This window comes from Monodon monoceros, unplaced genomic scaffold (genome assembly GCF_005190385.1).
Source record: "Monodon monoceros isolate NGI ecotype Baffin Bay Population unplaced genomic scaffold, NGI_Narwhal_1 Super_Scaffold_2, whole genome shotgun sequence".
Classification (NCBI taxonomy): Eukaryota; Metazoa; Chordata; class Mammalia; order Artiodactyla; family Monodontidae; genus Monodon; species Monodon monoceros.
In genome coordinates this window covers 2,231,555-2,254,415 of record NW_021703776.1, presented here as the reverse complement: position 1 = coordinate 2,254,415, position 22,861 = coordinate 2,231,555, and the positions used below count along the sequence as shown (strand labels likewise).

At 49.1% G+C, this 22,861-nt stretch overlaps 1 protein-coding gene across 7 annotated transcripts in view; it reads left to right on the top strand.

The window, feature by feature from the left end:
• The window catches only part of GRB10 (growth factor receptor bound protein 10), a 198,498-nt gene that overhangs the window by 53,954 nt on the left and 121,683 nt on the right, over positions 1-22,861 (top strand). For 3 of the 7 annotated variants that reach the window (XM_029233724.1, XM_029233725.1, XM_029233727.1), the window contains exon 3: positions 10,994-11,091. The exons of 1 other annotated variant lie outside the window; for it this stretch is intronic. In XM_029233724.1, coding sequence (XP_029089557.1) covers positions 11,041-11,091 — 51 coding nt within the window. In that variant the 5' untranslated portion in view covers positions 10,994-11,040. 3 more of the 7 variants (XM_029233728.1, XM_029233729.1, XM_029233730.1) reach the window with 3 other exon arrangements.

The window sequence follows — 22,861 nt, the reverse complement described above, 5'->3', positions numbered from 1 at the left end:
TCATAAAAAAAAGGAATAATAATTGTAAAAGAAAAAGATGAGAGCGGTGGTTCTCAACATCAGAAACGCCCGAGGAGCTTAAAACAACGCCCCTTCTCCCAATTCGAGATCTTGTTTTCACTGGTCTGGGGTCCAGCCCAGGTAACTGGAGTTTTAAAAACTCCCGGAATGGATTTGCTGTGCAGCCCAGTGGTGGGCGCCGGGTCGGCCCGAGTGTATCGCCTGACAGTCCTGAAAAACATGTTGCTTTGCAGGCCTCATCCCCAAAGTCTCTGATTTAGTAGGCCCAGGTCTGGGCTGAAATTTGTATTTTAACAAGTTCCCAGGTGATACCTGTGCTGTCTGTTCATAATCTGAAAACCACAGGACTGTTGGGTTCTGGTTAAGGGAGTGGACTTCTGGACTGAGCTCTCCTACCTTCCTCAGTCCTTCCCATCACTAGCCCTGGGACCTTGACCATCCTGCCTCATTTCCCCTTGTAAACAGTGGGAATCATACACACACAAATCCATAGACACAGTTAGCCCAGGGCCTGGTCTAAACAAGTACATGGTTTTCTTTATATTGGAAATATATAGGTGGAAGGAGGGTGGGTTTTTTTTTTTTTTTTTTTGCGGTACGCGGGCCTCTCACTGTTGCGGCCTCTCCCGTTGCGGAGCGCAGGCTCAGCAGCCATGGCCCACGGGCCCAGCCGCTCCGCGGCATGTGGGATCTTCCCGGACCGGGACATGAACCTGTGTCCCCTGCATCGGCAGGCGGACTCTCAACCACTGCGCCACCAGGGAAGCCAAGGAGGGTGGGTTTTACTCAATTTGATCGTAAGATTTATTTTTTAGTTTATTCTGATTTTGGTATATATTTCTAATGAAAGTTATAATTTCATTGAAATTACCAGATTTCTTTCTTTACTAATGCCCATAAAATTACCATATGATGAAAATAAATCATTATATTCCTTTTCTTAATTAAAATTTTGTGTATTGGTGGGTTTTTAAAGTGTATTTTTAAGAATTTTGTCTTTTATTATCTTTCTTGGATTTTCATAAACTTTGTTATGTTTTGCTTTCTGGTTTGTTTTTGACCAGATTTCCTTCCTTCTGGTTCAAGGCTGGATTCACATTGTTTATATAATTTCTTTTTCGCTTTGTAGACGGTGCAGGAGTCACGGCCGTATTCGTTCTCCTGTCATTTCTCTTGCTTTGTGTTACCTCTCTCCACGAGGGACGGTGCTTGTTGACCTAACTGTCCAGAGACGGTTATTGTATTAATTTTCTCCTTGGACCAGCTGTTTAGGCCAGTGCTTGTTTTTAATTTTCAAGTGGCTGACTTGTTGCTTTTTACACAGATGTTTTTAATTTCTAGCTGTGTTGTGTTTGGCTGTCGCTCAGGGCGGGTTGGCACAGTGGCCGGCTGTCCCTGTGTCCACCCTGGCACCCGTGGAATCGGGTCTGTGCCTTCATGTCACAGGGGGGAGGGGGCTCAACACAGGTGTTTCTTAGCTCAGAGATCTTTATGTGTTAGCAAGATGCACTGATATTCTTTGTGGCTTAGTATTTTTTAAAATCATTTCACAGGTGTTTGTAAATATTTGCACGTGTGCACTTTTCATGCATATTCATTAATTCTGTCTCATCATTGCAGGGTGTTGTGCATTCTTTTGATCCCAGAGTGATTCCTTCCTTTGCCCTCAGTGATGAGCACAAGTGTCCAACAACAAACGCTTTTTCTCACTTTCTCCTTGGAGGTCTTAGGGTTTGGGTTGGTTTGTTTGCTTTTAGTGTAAGCTTTTTACTGAAGCATAGCATCCATTTTTATAATTGAAGATTCGTTTATAGTGTTGATTTGTTATTTGGAGGGTGAAGACCTAATACTGCTTTTGCTCATTACTAATTACACTTTTATCTGTGTGGATTAGTGTTTCTTTGTTTTAATGACACTTTTCTATCATTGCCGCCACTGTTATTGTTGTGTTTGAGTGTGTGTTCTTGTATCTTTGCCTGTTCTGTCTCTCCCTTCTCTAGCTCTCTTTTTAAAGCTTTTCTATTTCACTTTGCTTTGGGTATTTTGTTTTACATCGGCATTTTTTTTTTTTTTTTTTTGCGGTACGCGGGCCTCTCGCTGTTGTGGCCTCTCCCGTTGTGGAGCACAGGCTCCGGACGTGCAGGCTCAGCGGCCATGGCTCACGGGCCCAGCCACTCCGCGGCACGTGGGATCTTCCCGGACCGGGGCACGAACCCGTGTGCCCTGCATCGGCAGTCGGACTCTCAACCACTTGCGCCACCAGGGAAGCCCATCGGCATATTTTTGAATATTATTTTCAGAAGAAGGGAATTAGACAGTTGACATTTATTGCTCCATATGTCATCCATCTTCTGAACCAGTTTTTTCTGCTTTGAATGCTTCTTCATCTGCCTGTTTTCTATTTTCCCTTTGATGTTTCAAGTATTACTAGTTTATTTTTATCCTCTTATTATGATTGAAAAGACAAGTATTCTGCTTTCAATTCTGCAAGTGATTATCTTAAAATATCGTGAACATTTCAGTTATGTTTTCCCTAGTAAAGGGGCAGGATCTCTGCCTTTTATGAAAGGCACAGATTTCTTTTTAACAAATCGTACAGGGATTCATTTTAAGATTTGAAACTTCTCTTTTAATTTTTTTGTTTTTTCTTTTAAAAATTTTTTGTTAATTTTTTCCAGCTTTATTGAGATATAATTGACATACAAAACTGTGTAAGTTTAAGTTGTACAGTGTAATTATTTAAGTTTATTATGAAGTGACCACAGTATTTAATTTTTAAACTATTATTATTTAACCTCTCCACCAACAATTGTACTATTTCGTTTTATGCTATTATACGTTATATGTTATACATTATTTGTTACACATTGTTTATTATACTGTGATACCGTTTAGCCTTATTAGTTGGCAGATGCTTCTTGAGGCCCTACTACGTGCTGTCTGGGTGTGGCAGGCATCAAAAGGTGGGCAGCGTTTGCGGGGAGAGAAGAGAAAGAATGAAACAGACGCTCTGGGGAGCACAAAGAACATTTCCTGAGGAAGTGGAGCGGAGTTTCTCAGCAGTATTAAATGCACATTCTGGATACGTGGTTACCTGAAAACAGAAAGGTCCCATTCACACCGTCTGGGATTCGGGGGGTCCTGGGCGTGGCTGGTTGCCTTAAGCAGAGGCGTCGTGTTTTTCTAGAGTGGGTCAGAGATGGAGGTGGGCACAGGGACCAGTCTGGAGCAGGTGCCTGGAAAGCAGGGGGCAGTGTGGGGATGGACAGGCCAGTGGGCAGCAGCCTCCAGGCTGCAGGAGGACAGCCCATAAACCTGGAGGTGGGTGCGGACTGCAGGCCCCAGCCTGACCCTGTTTTCACACTGTGGGTTGCAACCCATTGTTGTTCCTGGAAATCAAGTCCGTAGGTCACGAAAACACTAACGAGGAGAACAGAGCAGAAGGGGATGGATTGGGGCAGGCTGCGTGTAGTCTTCGCACTCGCTGAGCCGGGGTCACGGGGAGGCTGCAGGATCCACCCGGGCACCCGCTGCGTCCACCACAGTCAGCCTTCTCATCAGAGTCACCCTCACGGCGGGCGGGGTGCTGAACAGCTGAAATCCACCTGAGTGTCATCTGTAGCTGGTCGTGATGTGAAAGGCGTGAGTAAGCACGTCGTCTGAGTCAGCCTGAGTCTGCAGGGTTCCAGGGAGGAACGCCCCACGTACTTTTCAGAAAAAGGGTTGTTGAGTGCAGCACTTTTCAAGTTTATGACAATTGTACCGTTTTAATTTAGTACACATTGCCCTTAAAGTGAAAAAAAAAGAAAACCACATAAACATGAAAAGAACAAAGGCATGTTCAAGTTCAGCTGCTGGGTCCAGAAGTGTAAATATTGACAGTGTTAAGAAAAATGTTGACTCTAGAACCAGCAAACTTTTGACTTTGCCTGAACTGTGTTTCTGAACTACAGTCCAATAAGGAGAACAGGGCAAACTTTATGAAGAAGATTATTTAAATTTTTATCACGAGTTCAAAACTCAGTTGAAATGGGACATACATTATTTAGATCGGAATTCACGCGCAGGAGGACTGAACTTTCAGAAGTAAAGGGACGTATGGAAATAAGACAGCAAGCGGAACTTAGCGATGAGTCCCTTGAATCAAAGGAATGAAAGAGACAGTAGTGATTGGTACAATTTCTTCGTCATTCTACGCGTGTTAATGAGAATCCCTTTTATCACCGTAGATAGAAAGTTGCAATATTGACCTGCTTTGGAAACTGTTCCTCAGTATCTGTATGGAGCACACCATTTTTGTTAAATCCACGGATGATTTAAAATTTAACCTCTTTAAAGTAGCACAGTGTATCATTACCTCTGTACTGTTGTAGGGCATTTAGAAGTAAGGTTTCCTCAGACTCACAGACATAGAGAACAGACTGGTGGTTGCTACCGGGGAGGGGGCTGGGAGAGGGAATGGTTTGGGAGTTTGGGGTTAGCAGATGCCAACTGTTACACAGATAAACAACAAGGTCCTACTGTACAGCACAGGGAAGTATATTCAATATCCTGTGATAAACCCTAATGGAAAAGAATATGAAAAAGAATGTATATATGTATATAACGGAGTCACTTTGCTGTACAGCAGAAATTAACACAAGATTGTAAATCAGCTATATTTCAACTAAAAAAAAGAAGTGAGGTTTTCTGTCCGGAGTGGGTACAGGTTTTTTAGTCTCCATGAGAACAGGATAATGACAGAGCTTTTAGTCTTTGTCAGGTATGGGTGACAAATTATGAGATAATTTTTATACAGGACTTGATGGATGGGTTCAATTTCACCTCCTAGACAAGTGGGTTACACAGGGTCACAGAACTGAGAAAGGGTCAAGATACATCAAAATGGAAAAGCTTGAATAAACAAAAGCTATATTTGGAATCACTTCTTTATACGTCTCTGAGCATTAGCATCGAAATTCTGCCTGCTCTCATGGTTGTGTTATAAAAATTAGTGAAAGTTGTTAATTTTATTAAAGGAAGCTCACTGAATAGCCAACTTATCAATAATTTTTTTAAACATAGGGATAAAATATACAAAACATAAAATTTGCCATTTTAACCATTTTAAGTGTGCAGCTCAGTGGAATTATGTTCCTAAAGCTGTGTAAACATCACTGCTATTTATTTCCAGAACTGCTTCATCATCCCAAACGGAAATTCTGTGCCCATTAAACAAAACCCCCACCTCCCAGACCCTGGTAACCTTTATTCTACTTTTTGTCTCTAAACTAGGTACTTCATACAAGTAAGATCATACAGTATTTGTCCTTTTGTGATTGGTTTATTTCACTTAGCATTGTTTGTCTTTAAGGTCCATCCATGTGGTGGCGTGTATCAAAATTCCACTTCTTTTCAAGGCTGAATAATAGTCCATTGTTTGTTTATAGTATATGTTGCTTATCCATTCATCTGGCAACAGACACTGGGTTTAGTTCCACCTTTCGGCTGTTGTAAACAGTGCTGCTATGAACCATGCGTGTACAGGTACTCGTTTGAGTTCTTGCTTCCGATTCTTTTGGGTGTATACCTAGAAATAGAATTGCTGGAACTTGCGTTAATTCTGTGTTTAATTCTTTGAGGAATTGTCATGCCAGTTTTTATAGAGGCTGCACCTTACGTCCTCACCAGCAATGCAGAAGGGTTCCAATTTCTCTGCATCCTCACCATACTTATTATTTTCCTGGTGTCTCATTGTGATTCGATCTGCATTTCCCTAATGACTAGTGATATTGAGAGTCTTTTCATGCTTGTGGATCATCTGTGTATCTTCTTTGGAGAAGTGTCAAGTCCTTTGCCCATTTCTGAATTTGGTTTTTTGCTTTTTTGTTGTTGAGTTGCAGGAGTTCTTTATTTATTCTGGCTATTAAGCCCTTATCAGATATATGATTTGTAACTGTTTTGTCCCTTTCTGTGGGTCTTTTCACTCTCTTGAGAGTGTCCTTTGATGCACACATTTTTTAAGTTGGATGAAGTTCAGTTTATATGTTTTTCTCTTTTGTTGCCTGTGTTTTTGGTGTCGTATCCTCGAAATCATTGTCAAATCCAGTATCATGAAAAATTTTCCATATGTTTTATAGTTTTAACTCTCCATTTAGGTCTTTAATCCATTTTTAATTAATTTTTGTTTGTAGGGTAAAGTAAGAGTCCAGCTTTATTCTTTTGCATGTGGATATCCAGTTTCCCAGAACCACTTGTCGAAAAGACTGTCCTGTTGCCCAGTGAATGGTCTCGGGACCTTTGTTAAAAATCAGTCCACCATGTGTGAGGGTTTATTTCTGGGCTCTCTGTTCTGTTCCATTAGTCTATGTCTGTCCTTATGCCAGTATCACACTGTCTTGATTACCATAGTCTTGTAGTAAGTTCTAAAATCAAGAAATGTGAGTCCTCCAACTTTGCTTTTCTTTTTCAAGATGTTTTTGGCTATTTGGGGTCCCATGAGAATCCTTATGAATTTTAGAAACATTATATCGATTTCTGCAAAAAATGCCAGTGGGTCTTTGATAGGGATTACATGGAATCTATAAATTGCTTTGGATAGTATTAATTATCTTAACAATATTAAATATTTCAACCCATGAATACATGATGTTTGCCTTATAGCTTATTTATGTTCTTATAGCGACATTTGGTAATTGGTGCACAAGTCTTTTGCTGCCTTGGTTAAATTTATTCTTAATTATTATTTTTGATGCTATTTTGAATGGAGTTGTTTTCTTAATTTCCTTTTCAGATTTTTCATTGTTGGTATTTGGAAACACACCTGATTTTTGCATGTTGACTTTTGTATCCTATAGATTTGATGAATTTATTTATTAAGCTCTAGGGTATGTGTGTGTGTGTGTGTGTGTATGTGTGTGTGTGTGTGTGTTTGTAAATTTTAGGGTTTTCTACAGATAAGATCATGTCATCTGTGAACAGAGATAACTTTAGTTCTTCTTTTCCCATTTGGATGTAGTTTCTTTCTTTTTCTTGCTTGATTCCTCTGGCCAGAACTTCCTATACTTTGTTCAGTAGAAGTGGTGAAAGGATCATCCTCACCTTCCTTGTTTGTGATCTTGGAGGGAAAAGCTTTCCATCTCTCATCATTGAATGTGATGTTAGCTTTGGGTTTGATATATCTTATTAGAGACCAATTAATCCAAACCTTTTGCTGTGTCTAACTGTAGTTCTCTTTTCCCAGAGAGCCTACTCAACGGGGCTTATGGGATATGTATTTTTCTGGCTGGGAAGCAACCACATCTGGCAAATATTGGGTCGGCCGAAAAGTTCGTTCGGGTTTTTCCGTAGCCGCAGAAAAACCCGAACGAACTTATTGGCCGACCCAGTACTTTCAGAGGTGATATTTAGGTGGTAAAACTGGCACGTTTAAATATTTTCGGCACTCTTAACCCCCATTAAATTTGCAGCTTCCAGGGGAAAATAAACAGTACGTCTCCATACTTCGCCTACGTCCAGGAGTTCCTGAGGGTGTGCGGGATAGGGCAAACAGGATGCACGGGTGAGCGGGGGACAGGACAGTGACAGCAGGGGAGGTAGGGACATGGGACAGCCTGATGGGAGGGGCACAGAGAGGATCCTGAGGGGCCAGGGGGGCTGTCCTCTGCAGAAAGGAGGGGCCTGGAGCACACGGACCCCTCCCCCAGGCCATTGGGAGTGAGGTGAAGGGGAGAAAAACAGCACCCCCAGGAAAGCGCGGCTGCAGTGAGGGTGGAAGGCAGGAGGCGTGTTCGTTGAAAGGGCTGGGGGGTGGCGAGGACGTGGCGGGTGCCGGGCAGCGGCCCATAGAGTCATCAGACCCACGCGGCCGTGTGTTTGTGGTGGGGAGGCCTACGGGGCATCGTGGCGTGATCCTGGGATCTTACAGCTAGTGGTTGGGGTGTTAATGGGTGTGTGTATTCGGAGATTTATTTTAAGGAATTGGCTCCAGTGAGGGTGAGGCCGGCAAGTCTGGGATCCGTGGGGCAGGAGTTTGCTACAGCCTCGAGGCCAGATTCCTTCTTCTCCAGGAAACCTCCATCTTTGCTCTTAAGGCCTCCAGCTGATGGCACGAGGCCCCCCCCCCCCCCCACCGTGGAGGGGACTCGCTTCAAGTCCCGTGTCTGCAGGTGTTTCCACTCCTACAGAATGCCTTCGTGTCTGCTTAAAGGGCTGAGTGGCAGAGTGTGGGCAGACAGACACAGGAGACTGAACTGCCACGGGGGCGAGTGGCCTCAGGGCTGGAGGAACCTGAAGGCCTGGGGGCTGCCGGGCCTGCGGAGGCTGCAGGGAGGCCACCAGCCTCACCCGTCCTGCCGTGGGGACAAAGCACCTCCGCCATCTTGTTACCATTGCCAGGTCTCTCCAGCCCAGCGGCCTCTCGCGGGCCGTCCTCGTGTTTCTGTGCGGGTGACTTAAAGAGTCCCAGAGACCTCGCAGAAGACATAACTGGGTGACAGTAAATGCTTCTGCTCCTTTTAGCTGTGAGGACAGTTTGGTAGTGTTTTAATAATTTGGGGTCTATATTAGTTTTCTAGGACCCCCATAATAAAGTATCATAGACTGGGTGGCTTAAACAACAGAAATTTATTTTCCCATAGCTCTGGAGGCCAGAAGTCTGAGGTCAAGGTGTGGGCAGGGCTGGTCCCTCCTGAGGCCTCTCTCCTGGGCGTGTGGATGGCTGTCTTCTCCCCGGGTCCTCACGTGGTCGTCCCTCTGTGTGTGTCTGTGTCCTCATCTCTTACGTTCGATCAGGACCCATGGTGATGTCTCATTTTGCCTTGATTACTGCTTTGAAGACCCCACCTTCAAATATGGCCACATTCTGAGGTCCTGGAGGTTAGGGCTTCAACATATGAGTTTGGGGCGGGGTGAAGGGGACACAGTTCAGCCCATAACTGGATCTGACCTTGATTATTTTTGCAATCGTCTTTGGTGGAATTAGTATCCCCAATTTTATGCCCTACCTAAGTCTTTCAGTTTTCCTCTGAGAAGCTTCTGTGAGTCTTTTATTTCTGAGTTCTAGAAAACTGAGCCTGTGATGTGAGTTGAGGGAGAAATCTGAAATGTGAGGAGCCCTGTCCCGTGACGATTTCTGGTCTTTCCCGGTCTGTCCTCTGCGTCCTGCATGTCACATTGTGCCATTGTGCTTTAGCTCACCCTCTCTGTGGGCTGTTTGCGGTGCTTCTGGAATTTCTCTCCCGTGGATTTAGTTCCCTGCAGTGTTGGTTCTGCTGGAACCAGCATCGGTTCGTCTTGTCCTGAGCAGGTCCTTGTCTGTAGTGTTTCTTCCAGTCCCATTTTTCCTGGGTTTTCTATTCTTTCATTGAGAGAAGTGAACCATTTTCTCAATTTCTCTTATTTTTCTCATAGTAAAGCTACTTCAGGGAAATAAGCCTTTACAGGCCCCGGAGGGTAAGATTGGGAAACACCTTCTCAGCTCTGTTTCCCGGTTCACGCATCATCGAGGCTCTGGTTACTGTTCACTGAAACGCAGCCTCAGGGGTGAGCCGTCCCCTTGGAGGGGACACTGGACACCCAACTGTCCCCGTAGGGGCGGAGGGTGTCCCTCCAGGTAGCCCTGGACGTGGCAGGTGGCCCTTGTTGCTGTCTGGTTTTCTCCCCTCTGACAGGGTGATGCTGAGGGCCCCCTGAGCCCCCTTTGTGAACCCTGCCTGCGTGGACACAGGCCCTGAAGAGCCAGGCGGTGTCTTTCCGCCGGTGCTTCCTGAGAGTGAGGCTGGGGGCTGCCACGGAGAGAGTTCTGTTACCAGGGAGCACAGGGTTCATCTGTGGGGAGTGAGACCAAGAAGGGGCATCTGCAGCTCAGTGTGGCAGATGGAAGGACGGGTGTGAGCCCAGAGTGGACACTGACTGAGCTATCGTGGGTGGTGGTGATTGGTGAGGGGCAATTCAGGGGGGCTTCCTGGAGGAGGTGATCCCTGAGCTCATTCCTACAGGGTAGCAGGACTTAGCTGCTGATGGAGTTGAGAACAAAGCCTATGGGTGCAGAGGCTGGAGAAAGCCTTGCATGGTCAGGAGTCATGAATTCTTCAGGGCCGAGGGTCCAGGATGCCTCTGGGGTGGATTATGACAGAGAATGTTAATGGCTGTTGCCACCGTTCCTGAAAATGTTCTTAATTCCGGTGATTTCTGAGAGAGAGGAATGGGGTGTGTGTGTGTGTGTGTGTGTGTGTGTGTGTGTGTGTGTGTAGCAGACAAGGGGGCTCTTCTCTTGGAGAAGGTCACATCATAGGTGGTCTCTTGTCTGTGAGTGTCAGGCGTGGCGTTTTTTGTGTCCAGAAACAAAGGGGTGTCACTGACTGTCTCGTGCAGATCAGGTGTGTGGTTGTACCCCAGGAGATTCAGGAGGAAGACGGGACCTCCCTTCCCTGCCTGTCGGGGGCTCCTTGCAGGAGCCGAGTGTGCGTCTTCACGGAGCTGATGTCGCTCCAGCCCTCCCGGGAGCCGGCGGCGGGTCTTAAGGTCCATTCCAGAGGCCCCGCCCATGAGTGTTGTTCCCAGCATGGCGCCTGCAGGGAGCGCCTGGCCCCTGTAGGTGGTGGTGCGACGTCCACTGACAGTGGTTCCTTCTAGGCTGTGGCTGGTGGAGGCAGCATTTACACGGGTGGTGCTCAGAGGACGCCGGCAACACCCCACCACCCCACAGTGCTTCTTTGGACTCAGGCGGTCTGTGTTGCCCAAAGTCTCAGAAAGTCTTCAGGATGTTAATAACTGTGGATGGCCGCCCCCTCACCCCTCTGAGTGCCTCTGCCCCACGGGCCCTGTGACCACAGGTGGCTGCTCGAGGTTCTGGAGTTGGTGCCAGCCCCCTGGCGCCCCCGAGATCTGAGTGGCGTCCGGCGTCACCTGTGCAGGCGCGTTGCCCGTGAGCCGCCGGTGAGCGGTGGGCTTTCCCTCTGGCCGGGCTTCTCACGGTCTGTCTTCGTTCCAGGTGCCGCGGCCCAGTCCACGCGATTTGAAGACGGCAGGAAGGAACCGATGGCTTTAGCGGGCGGCCCAGATTCCTTTCTGCACCATCCATACTACCAGGTATGAGTGAGTGTGGCAGTGGATTCTGGCAGTGGTCTGGCCCAGGGCCGGGGCACAAATGTAGCTCATAACCTGACCATCCATCACTAGCAGGTCGAGGAGGAAGTGCTGAGTGGGGCTGTGGACGCGCCCTTCAGCGCAAAGACCAGGCCCTTTCACGTGGCCTTCCTTGCTTTGCTTGGAAGAGCTCATCATCACTGTGACCGCAGCATCCTTTTCTACAAGACTTGCATTGTAGTGCACACTTCCCTGCAATGAAGCGGGCCCTGTGTTGTCTCCGGCAGGGCCCTGAAACTCCAGATGGTGAGTGGGAAGGGTGGCGAATGTTGGGATTTCAAGCAGAGGCATGAGCTTCTGGGACGAGGACGTAGGAAGGAGAAGGTCCTCGGCCCAGCAGTGACCTGCCTGTCACAGGTGGAGCCCTTCCCACCCCGATAGCATCAGGCAGGCTTTGTGGGACCGCAGGTTCACCTCCAGCCCTTCTGCATGGGCCGTTGGACGAGTTTCATCTGTAAGTGTCCTTTATCTCCTGTGGCAGGTTTTCGTTTGAACTTTTGCTTTATGGTGTAGACAGATACGTTTGATCCTTAGGCCTTTGGATTTGACAAGGGAATCTTGGTTTCTCCTTCTCAGCCCTGCAGCATGTGAAGCACTTGTGCCACCTCTCTCTCGGCCTCTGTTTTTCCAGCAGGAGTCTTAACGTTTTGAAGTCCCTTGATGTGATATTTGCACTCCTCTGAGCTTGCTTTTCTCTCCCTTCATCTGTGAAGTCTGTGCTTAGCTGCAGTGATGATAATTTGCCCATAGTATAGGGGCTGCAGAGAGGTATCTTTTTAATTTTTTTGGTGTCAGAGAGAAAGAGGTCTTGGAAGAAAGACTGGAGATTAGGAGTAGCATTCACTGTGATTTCTGGATTTGAGACAAAGCCACGGTCAGTTTCAAGCGAGACAAGGGGGCTGAAACCTTCGCAGAGCCATGAAGTTTGCTGGGGACACCCAGCCTGTTCAGTGGGTGAGCGTTCTCCAGGTCCTGCCCTCTGCCTCCTGTGTGATCATTCCCTGGGTCTTAAAGAGGCCGTGGTTGCCTCACCCTGTCGATCGAAACTCTGTGATGCCGCTATGGGTCATGGGTTCAGCTCTCACTTGACCGTTTAGCTTTGGCTGGTTGTCACCCCAGCCTGCCAGCCTCACACTTGGCACCAGCTCTCCCAGGGAAATGGGATCAGTGAGCTGCAGGGAAAACCTTCCCCGGGGAAGTGTGTCTGCAAGTTAGCTGAGCAACGTCCTCTTTGCTGGTCACAGAGTGAACCGTAAGGGCCAGATAGGACGTAGGGAAGGTTCCACCCCAAAGCCCTCTTAGCTCAACCCACTGGCATCTCAGATTTCCCCTGGTCCGGGCAGGGATGGCAGGAGTGCCAGCTGTAGCCAGTGCCTGGCTTCGCGGACGTGTTAGGTGTTTGTAGTCGCCGTCCCAGTTGCCCAAGGCTCTTCCCAGGAGCCAGGAGGCCGCGGACACACGGTGGGCCCTGCCAGCGGAGCCTGTCACCCCGGGAGGAAGGGCTCTGTCATGCCGTGCCGCGGCTTTTGCAGGCACTGTTGCACTCCTGCGAGAGTCCAGCAGGCGGGCTTGGCAGCTCTTACCCTCTGTTCCTGGAAAAATCAGCCGACAGTTCCAGAATTTCTCAGAACATGGGATGATTTACAATGCGTTCGGTCTTGAGTAATCTGCAGTTACAGCAAATAGATACATCTCCAAGTTTTTAGCGAGAAGAATTTCTTTGTAAGATCGTCAGCGTACAAATAATGTTCTCATTCTAGCTGCTCACTCATCGCTGTGGCTTGGATTAGGGTTCAGTCAATGAGTCGCTGCTCAGTCGAGTTTGTTCTGGACATAGAAGCACCAGAAGGATTTTGTGCATTTAATCACCCTGCTTCCTGCTTCAGGGACAGAGGCAGCAGGTTGGTGGGGGGCATGGGATGGGGGGCTGGTGGAGGGGGGGTGAACTACTTCACTGTTTGACTTAGGCTGTTCCTTTAAACTGTGATATTGTCATGGTTCTGTGGCCTTGGGGGAAACCATGGGATGCCTCAGTGCCCCTGCTGGTGAACAAGGGTGCATGGTGTTGTCAGGGTGCCGCGGGGATTGGGAGAAGGGTGTGGAAGTTACCCGGCACCGGGCCAGCCTCGTCTCAATCGCCCACCCAGAGTCGTTCCCTGTAATTCCTGGTTTTTTTTGTTGTTTGTTTGTTTTGTTTTGCTTTTTTTCTTTTTGGCTGTGCGGTGCAGCTTGTGGGATCTTAGTTCTCCGACCAGGGATTGAACCCAGGCCCTCAGCAGTGAAAGTGCAGAGTCCTAACCACTGGACCGCCAGGGAGTTCCTCCTGAATTCCTTGGATGTTGACTGAACACCAGCCAGGTGCCACCTGCAGTGTGAGCGCTGGGTGGCAGCTCTTCTCCAGAAGCTGCTTTCCTGGGGCTCCCGACTCCTAGTCGGGGAGAGGGTCATGGGGAAACTGGCAAATGAGATAATTGTGAGTAATGATAATGATTCTCAAGCAAAGAAAATCTGACAGTGGGAGAGAGAGAGGCCAGGAAGTCAGGGAGACCCCCCTGGAGGGAGTGCCCAGAGCTGGGGGGCAGCACCCGGGCCGGGCTGGGGCAGAGCCTTTTCAGGGGCCAGAGGCCAGCACACCTGGCCTAAAGAGCCAGGGAGGGGTCTGGATTTCAGTCACTTAGGAAGGAGAGGTCTTTGGGGATTTATAAATAGAGGCCTACAGCCCACTGTCTGCAGTTCCAAAATCCCCAAAGCTGTGAACCAAGAAGTTTCTTCATGGCTCACATCTTGCAGAATCTGACTTGACCTGTCGGAACTGGGTCCCTCAAGTACACGGGGGGGGGTGGGCTCGGTGACCGGGCCGCCCTGGACCCTGGGTCATCTTTCTCAAGTCCAGAAAATTTTTATTTCCTAGCCATATCCTCCAGGGTTCTGATTATGTACCTATTATGAGGTACATTTTGTTTCTTTATTATACATAAAATAACATTCGCTATCTTTCAGAAACACATACACACACGCAGAAAATAAAAATGAGTTCAGGTACAGACATTTGAGTGAAGTGTTGAACTGTGATGTAGAAACGAGATGCTTGAATTTACGTTTGAGATTCAAACCTGTAGGTTTGAAATTTGAGATAGGTTTTTAAGGTTCCTGTCAGTCCTTAAAGATCTTGGGGGAGAAGGTGTCCGAGATCCCACTGACAAGAGACAGTGGGTCTGAGATCCTGCGCGGCCCCTCACGGCGTATGGAGAGGAGACAGCCCTCGGTGACAGCTTGCACACCCAGCCTTTTCAGGCCTAGCCACCCCAAGAGAAGGCTGCTGTCCTGGCCTTCCTTGTGCATGAGTGCAGTGGCTCCACCCTCGGCATCGGTGAGATTGACAAGAGTCTGGCGAGTATGTCCCGCTACAGGAAAAACACGTGGATTGTTGAAGGCCGGCTCCGGAGACTGAAAACTGCTCTGGCCAAGCGAACCGGGCGACCTGAGGTAGAGCTCCGGGGCCAGAGGAAGGCCTGGGGTGGAGGCGTGGCCTTCCTCGGATCATGGAGGAGACCAGTGGCGTGGAAGAGGAGGAAAAGGAGGAGGAGACTGCAGCTGCCGTCCGTGGCCGCAGGGGTCGAAGTGATGGAGAGCTTGATATCACAGCTTCTAGCATCCCAGAGCTGGAGCGCCAGAAAGGAAAGCTCAGCGAGCGTCAACTCTTCTCTCACACGAAGCGGCTTCGCTCGTCCCAGATGCTTCGGGCAGTCTCCCTGGGTTAGGACCGCTGCAGACGCCGATCCTGGGTGTCGCGCTATTTGACTGGTATCTTTGTGGAAGGAACCGAGGGGAGCTTAGTTCCTGAGGATGTGATAACGCAGGAAACGGATTCCTTGAAAGTGGCAACACCCAGCCCAGCCTCCTTCCCTCTGAAGGGTGAGTTAGCTGGCTCCAGCACCTTTGCCACTTCTCTTTCCCAGGCCCGAGGCCAACCTCGGAAAACTAAGCCTGGGTCTATGCAGTCTAGGCACCTGGAATCTCCTGTCAAAGATCAAGGTTCAGAACAGCCTCAGGCCCATCCTCATCTTCAGGCTCATGAATGCAGTTTTTTGTGAATTTAAATTTATTTCTACCTATATTTTTAGGACCAGTCTCATTTTTAATAAGGTAAAAAAAGTCTACAGACAAAAACTCCTGTTTTTGCCATGTGAAGTTCCACAAGTGCAGCTATAGAAAAGTGCTTGTCAGTTGAATAAAAACCACATTTGATAGAGGGGAAAAAAAGATTACTGGCGCATCTTCAGATATTTAATCCAAATATTTATTTCTACTTTTATAATTCTTTTTCCTGATTTCTGATTTGAAAACGCATCCGCTTGAATTAGAAGTCAAACGTCGTGGAAACTGTCCTCGTGATCCTGCCCTTCTGCAACTCCATTTGCCAGTACAGGGTGAAACAGCAGCCTTCCTGCGATAGCCCCTCTTCCCCTACATCCCCATCGGTAATTTCATAAATTCTGTCTCAGTCCCACGTCTCTGCAGGTTGCTTCCTTTGGCCCCATTTCAGTTGTGCATTCCTGAGCCTTCAGGCCAGGAGCCTCCCCTTGCAGGGCAGGGGTTGGCAAGCCACAGCCTGTGGGCCAAATCCGGCCTCTGCCTGCTTTTGTAAATAAAGTTTTATTGGAACACAGCCATGTTCCGTCAGTTAACATCCCGTCTGTGGCTGCTTTGGGGCCTCACCAGCAGAGGTGAGCAGCGGCTGGCCCTCTGCAGACCACCTCCTGCTTTAGGACATCTGTTAGTGCAGTGAGTCTTCTGGGTGGACAGAGGCCCAAGTGGGCCTCCTTGTGTCCGCCTCTCTCCTCCCTCATCGTGGGGACAGCAGGGACAAGACCCAGCCCACCCGTGAGACCTCGATTGCCAATCACACACAGCTTTGGGTCTTCGGTTGGGTTCACATCTGGCTCCTCCATCTTTCAGCAGCATCTGAAGGAGCTGGATGCTCTCATCCCTTATGGTCTGGACTTGGGATCATTCTCTGGAATTGAATTCCATTCCCAGCGTTGGTCGCTGTCATTTATTTTTTTAGCCAAAGGGTCGTCCTGTGGCTTCTCTGTTTCTCATCTTATTCACCCATACTTTGGCAAAGAGGCATTTTCATTGGACTTCGTTTTCTTCAAGAAATTTGTGGACAGCTCCTCCCACTTGTCATGGTAGGGGGAGACGGATGCCAAGAGCAGTTGAGACATCACTTTTTTATTTTTATCTTTATCTTTTTATTGAAGTATAGTTGACTTACGGTGTTGAGTTAATTTCTGCTGTACAGCAAAGTGACTCAGTTATACATATATGTGCATTCTTTTTTTTCTTAATATTCTTTCCCATTCTGGTTTATCACAGGATACTGAATAGAGTTCCCTGTGCCGTACAGCAGGACCTTGTTGTTTATCCATCCTATGTGTAACAGTTTGCATTTGCTAACCCCAAACTCCCAATCCCTCCCTCCCCCACCCCCTTCCCCCTTGGCAACCACTACGAGGCATCCCTTGCTCTTATGAGACTCTTCCAGTGGCTAGGGTCTTCACCTAAAGCGGCTTCGCGGGTCGTTCACGATTATTTCTGAGTTCAGTCACCACCACTATTTAACGGAGGTGTTTTGCGCAGTGAAGCCGGCAGCTGACGAACGCGTCGACAATGCGCTCTCCGTGACTGGACGCCTTCTGGGTTCTCTGTGCGCGCCTTGCTTACAGCGTCACTGTGAGAATGAAAGTCACCTATGTAAGAGCCCCTGGCCTTGTCTTGGCGCATAAACAAACCTCATTAAATGGGAACTGTTATTCTGATACACGACGTGAGCTGCTGATGTGTTAGAGTGTAGATTCTTTTTTTTTTTTTGCGGTACGCGGGCCTCTCACTGTTGTGGCCTCTCCCGTTGTGGAGCACAGGCTCCGGACGCGCAGGCTCACGGGCCCAGCCGCTCCGCGGCATGTGGGATCTCCCCAGACCGGGGCACGAGCCCATGTCCCCTGCATCGGCAGGCGGACTCTCAACCACTGCGCCACCAGGGAAGCCCAGAGTGTAGATTCTTATTTAGCAGTAGAATTTGTAAGTGATTTTTTTGTGTGATGCCTCTGTCACTTCAAGGTTATAATCTTTTCAAGTCTTTGAAATCACTGTAGAAAATTCACTTCAAAAGGAGGGCTTCCCTGGTGGCACAGGGGTTAAGAATCCGCCTGCCAATGCAGGGGGCACGGGTTTGAACCCTGGCTTGGGAGGATCCCATGTTCCGCGGAGCAACGAAGGCCATGCGCCACAACTACTGAGCCTGCGAGCCACAACTACTGAGCCTGTGTGCCACAACTGCTGAAGCCCACGTGCCTAGGGCCCGTGCTCCACAACAAGGGAAGCCACCGCAGTGAGAAGCCCGTGCACCGCAACGAAGAGTAGCCCCTGCTCACCGCAACGAGAGAAAGCCCACGCGCAGCAACGGAGAGCCAACACAGCCAAAAATAAATAATTAAAATTAAAATTACAAAAAAATAGATGATACTTGGCTTGGGTAAACATTTTCTCCCTGATGTGACAAACTGTAGTCATTTGGTTTTATTTACTGGAATCCTGGATGGTCAGTGACATGTTAGGAAACAGCACACGAGTTTACATTTTCTGTCACTTGTGGAATCAGTTGAATGCCCTTTTCTTTCAACACTGGGAGTCACGTGGCAGATTGTTCATTCCCTTCGTGTTCTGGGAATGATGAGGCGACCGTGGCTGCATGTTAGGATCAAGATGCAGGAGGGGGGAGCCCTGCCTTGGGAGACTCCCAGCCCTGGTGGGACAGACAAGCAGAGGAGACACGGACCATCATCCTGAGCCATGAGCTTGGTGGCGGGGGGGGGGGGGACCAGCCGGGACCCTGCATCATTTCCTGATGGAACCTTTCGCTCACGCTCAGTGGAGATCGGCTAGTGGGGAGAAGATTCAGCACTTCTGGATCCTCGACTTGGATTCTCTGATTTTACCCTCCACCAACCCTCAGAGGTGGGACCTTCATACCTCTGTGATACCCATTTTACAGGTGAGAAAACCAAGCTGCTAACTATGTGCTGGTTGGCATGCCAAGGACTTCACTTGGATTTTCCTAAGTAGGAATCTTCCCACAACCCCTCATGTTCTCCCCTTTTCAGATGAGACTAGCAAGGCAGACCAAGGCCATTTCCCCTACCGGGTAACAGGTGTGTTTTTCTTAACGTTTGTATCTGTGGAGGATGTGAGTGTTCACATTGTCGGGACCACACGGGTCCCACTCTCCTCAGAGCCTTGCGATGAAGCGTTGTGTTTGTGTCCTGGGATTCTACACTCGCTGAATTTCCTTGATCCTAAAGTGCCATGGGATAAAGGGTCAATTTTAATGACAACTTTTCATTCAAAATAAAGATTATCACGTATAATCCTTAACTGTGGATAGGTTGGAAAGTGTTTAAATTTCAAAATTGTTAAAATGGGGGAGTGTCTTAGAATCCGTGAAAAATGAAAATTTTAAGAGTATACATTTCTTATTAGAGAGGGACAGACTTGCTCTATCCTGAATGCTTTTGCTTGTATTGACTGAACACCTCTGGAAGAGCGTGGGCTTGAGGTCTTGGATTTCTTCTGAAGCATCACAGAGCTGTATTTATTGAGTGCCTTCCGTGTGTTCTGTCCTGCATCTGATGCCATGGCAAGCACCGTGCGTAGGTTAGGCATCTGTTTCTTTTAGGGGGACCAAGGCTTGCAGGCGCTGGTAACTCCCAGGTCACGCGGCTGGTACCCGGTAGCTCGGGCTGGGGCCCGTGGGCCGGGTCTCCCCATCCTGTCTCTTGGCTTCTCCTGGGCGCCCTGTGCTTGGCTGGGCGGGTGTGTGATGCCGGCCGGCAGGCCGGTCAGTCAATTGAGGGGCCGGACTTAATTAATGCTCTGTCTAGTAAGGTTTCATTGCTGCAGCGGGGGCAGGGCTTGGGGCCAGCGGAGTGAGAGCGGGGGCAGGGAGAGGGCAGGATCCGCTTGTGGAATGGTGACTCGGGCCCTGGGTTCCTGGTGGGCTGCTTAGCGTCCTGGCGGCCTGGCTTCTGTTGACAGCCACTCCCCTGACTCGTGTTTATTGCTGTCATGTGACAGGGCCTGCGGACCTGCACTTGCCCTTTCTGGTGTCAGCTGACTTCTGGCTGTCATCTGTGTCATCCCTTCGGGCCTGGGCGGTCCTGCTTGGTCCGGCGGGGCCCCTGTGTACCCTACCTTCTGCACATGTCCAGGCGGGCCCCCGGGTCTCAGGTTAATGCTCCCTCTTTGCAGGAAAGGTGGCTGGACCTTCTAAGGGAGGTGGACGGGGGTCGTGGTGTGCCCGTCACAGACCTGAACGCCACCTGCTGTGCTGTCCTCACTCACACTGCCGCCTTCTGCCCACGCGACCTCCATGCTCAGCCCTGAGTTGTGTCTCACCTGTGCCCGGCCCGCGTGGAGGCTCTGCCCCGTTTCCCAGAAGCAGGATGGCCCTGTTGGAAGCTGGGGTGCCCAGGGCTTGCCCGTGCCTTCGGCTCTGGGTTTGAAAGTGCGCTCTGGCTGTTGCGGGGAGAGCCCGCTCCCCCTGTCTCCGCAGGGGTGTCCTTCCCAGGGCCGCAGATCAGAGGCCGTGCTTGTCTCCTGTCTGTGGGCCTGTTTGGTGGATGGCGGCTTGTGTGGGGGGCCAAGGCTGCAGCCGCAGAGCCTCTGGGGTGACTTCTGTGCTCTCTGAAGACGGGGTCACGGGCGGGGCCCTGTCACCGTGTTGCAATATCTGATTATGGCCCGTCGTGCACGCGGTGGTCCTCTTAACGACTGGTTAGATTTGGAGATGAAGCAGGATGTGTCTTGGAGGTGATGGGGTGACGTGGCACTTTCTTGGCTGGTCTGGGCGCTGGAGAACTTCCTTTTCACTCGGCTGCAAAGGGATGAATAAGCTGGATCCTTTCTGCAGGTGCATTGGACGGGCAGCTGGAGGACAGGGGCAGGTCGTGATCACGCAGAAAATGTTTCGATGGACGGAAACTTCGCAGTTGCAACTGTTTTTTCAAAAATGGTACATTTTTGGAGAAGGAGGAACCTGAACATTGCTCCTTTTATTAAAGCACGTGGAGTAATTTCAACACGAGCTTCTTGACTCTAATTTCTATTTAAGCGTTTGGTCTTTATAGTAGCAGCTAGGTTTCCGTAATGTTCGGTGCCGTACTTAGCTCATACTGTGTCTCACAGCGGCCTGCCTGGGTCCTTGTATTGTTCCTGGCTACTTTTTCCTCTTTGGGCAAAGTGTCCTCTGCTCCCCGGGCCTCCCCTGCAGTTATTAACCCAGCAACGATCTTCATATACGGTAAACACTCACTTTGGCACTTTCCCCAGAACACGCTAAATATTTATGCATGTTCGAGGGAGACCATGAGAATGTGGCCACTGGTCCTTTAAAAGTTATTATTATTATTTTTTTTATTAACTAGGCAGAAGTCAAAAGAAAAGTGTTTGAAGTTCCTATAATTGAAGGCTACCATTATTATCAACATCTATGAGATTGTCCTCTAATTAATCTTTAAGGAAAGATCTTACTGAATTTTCTGTCGCTGTGCTTTAGTTTTTCTGGAGAGGTGGTGGAGATCTGACATTTCTTTTTCTGGCCTTCAGCCTTTGGGGAGTTCTCCTGGGCTTGCTGAGATGTAGGAAGTTCTGTGAAGGTTTTCAGTCCTGCCCTGGCTGCTGGAGATGGGGAGGGGAAGGCTGTCTCCAACAGCTGCTTCCAGGTGCCGCGGAGCCAGCTCAGGAGAAAGGGACTGGGCTTAAATAATAAATTTTAAAAAAACCGTAAAAGGAGCATAAGCTCATAGGAAGAACACGTCATCATCTTTGGTAGAAACTTCCAAAGTATGACGGAAACGTAAGAGGCTGCATGTGACATTTATTTCACAGGGAAGGCGGCATCTACTGTGGTTGTTAAGGATGGTCACGATCAAGATGAAGATATAGAATGCACTTTGCCCAGGCTGCCACCAGTACCTGGGCAGACGTCCTTGGTCCATATCGCCCTTGACACCTGGGCCTTCCGCCCTCCAGTCTTTGCTCGAGGCCCCTTTCCAGAAAGTGAGGTCCTCCCTCAAGTTTTGTTTAAATCTAAATCGCAGTTTCCTCTCCTGCTTACCCTGCTGCAGGCTACTTTTTTATTATTCCATGGCCCCGCCCTCTTAAATTATAAATAAATAAATTGCATAGTATGTTTAGTGCTTACTATCTGTTTTCTCCGGACAAAAGGACAGGATCTTCGCCGTAAGCACTAATGTGCTCGCCTTATTACTAGAAGCTTGGTGCATTTATCTCTTTGAAGATCAGCTATATTTCTCTGATCCGTAGGTGACCCAGTGGTGGGGCACCCTCACCTCCGAAGCGCAGTGATTGCTGGCCTGGTCACTGTGTCACCCTGGGGAGGATTCTCTCGTCCCCCATGAGCTTAAAGCCATTGACCACTAATTGTAGGCTTCTTTCCTTTGGTTTGGCGAAGCTTTCTTGTACCGAGAGCCGTGAAAGCCAGTTTCTGTTTTCAGGGTTTCCAGGGCTGATCGTCAGGGTCGGTGTGTTATGTTTCGGGGTCCCGGTGAAGTGGGGGTTTTTTTTTGCGGTACGCGGGCCTCTCACTGTTGTGGCCTCTCCCGTTGCGGAGCACAGCCTCCGGACACGCAGGCTCAGCGGCCATGGCTCACGGGCCCAGCCGCTCCGCGGCATGTGGGATCTTCCCGGACCGGGGCACGAACCCGTGCCCCCTGCATCGGCAGGCGGACTCTCAACCACTGCGCCACCAGGGAAGCCCTACGAAACCTGCTTCTTAAGGAGCAAGTTCTCGGACTGAACTAGGGCCACAGTGCGAGGATTGAGGGTGCAGTCTCGGGGTCCCTGGGCTTGTCCTCTGTCTCCCATCCTGGGGTGTGATATGTGCAGGACTCACGTCTTGGCTTCTCCCCGAGCCAGCGGTTCAGGGTGAGCTGTGGCACGGCCTGGGTTCGTATGCTGCTGTGGCCACACGGAGAGTGTGGGTGGACGTGGGGTGAGGAGCCTGGTCTCCGGGCTGGGGGCTGGTTAGAGTGTAGATTAGGAAGGGTTTGAGGCTTCTTCTTGTGTCTGGCGTAGGCACCGAGCTGAAGGGTGGCTGAGTGGCCTTCACTGAAGTATTTCTGGGTTTCCATTGCTGTATCTTCATGGGGGCTCTGCTACCCCAGACCACCCCAGCCCTCAGTGGGAGGGAGTTTCCCAGTGTTTCCTTGGAGATCAGACATCGGGATGGTGGGAGGGCGGGGAAGGGGTGCAGCATCTGATCTGCTGTTGATTCCACTGCTGTATTTTTCCTCTCCAGAGGTTGGATTTGGTCATTGTATATCTTTCATTTTTTTTTTTTTTACTTATCAGGTCATGCTTTCCTTTCCCTTCCTGAACACGTGGAATATATATATATATATTTCTATATATATATATATATATTTTTTTTTTTTTTTTTTTTTAATTTATTTATTTTTTGGTTGCATTGGGTCTTTGTTGCTGTGCACAGGCTTTCTCTAGTTGCGGCGAGCGGGGGCTACTCTTCGTTGCAGTGCGGGCTTCTCGTTGCGGTGGCTTCTCTTGTTGCGGAGCACGGGCTCTAGGTGCACTGGCTTCAGTAGTTGTGGCGCGCGGGCTCAGTAGTTGTGGC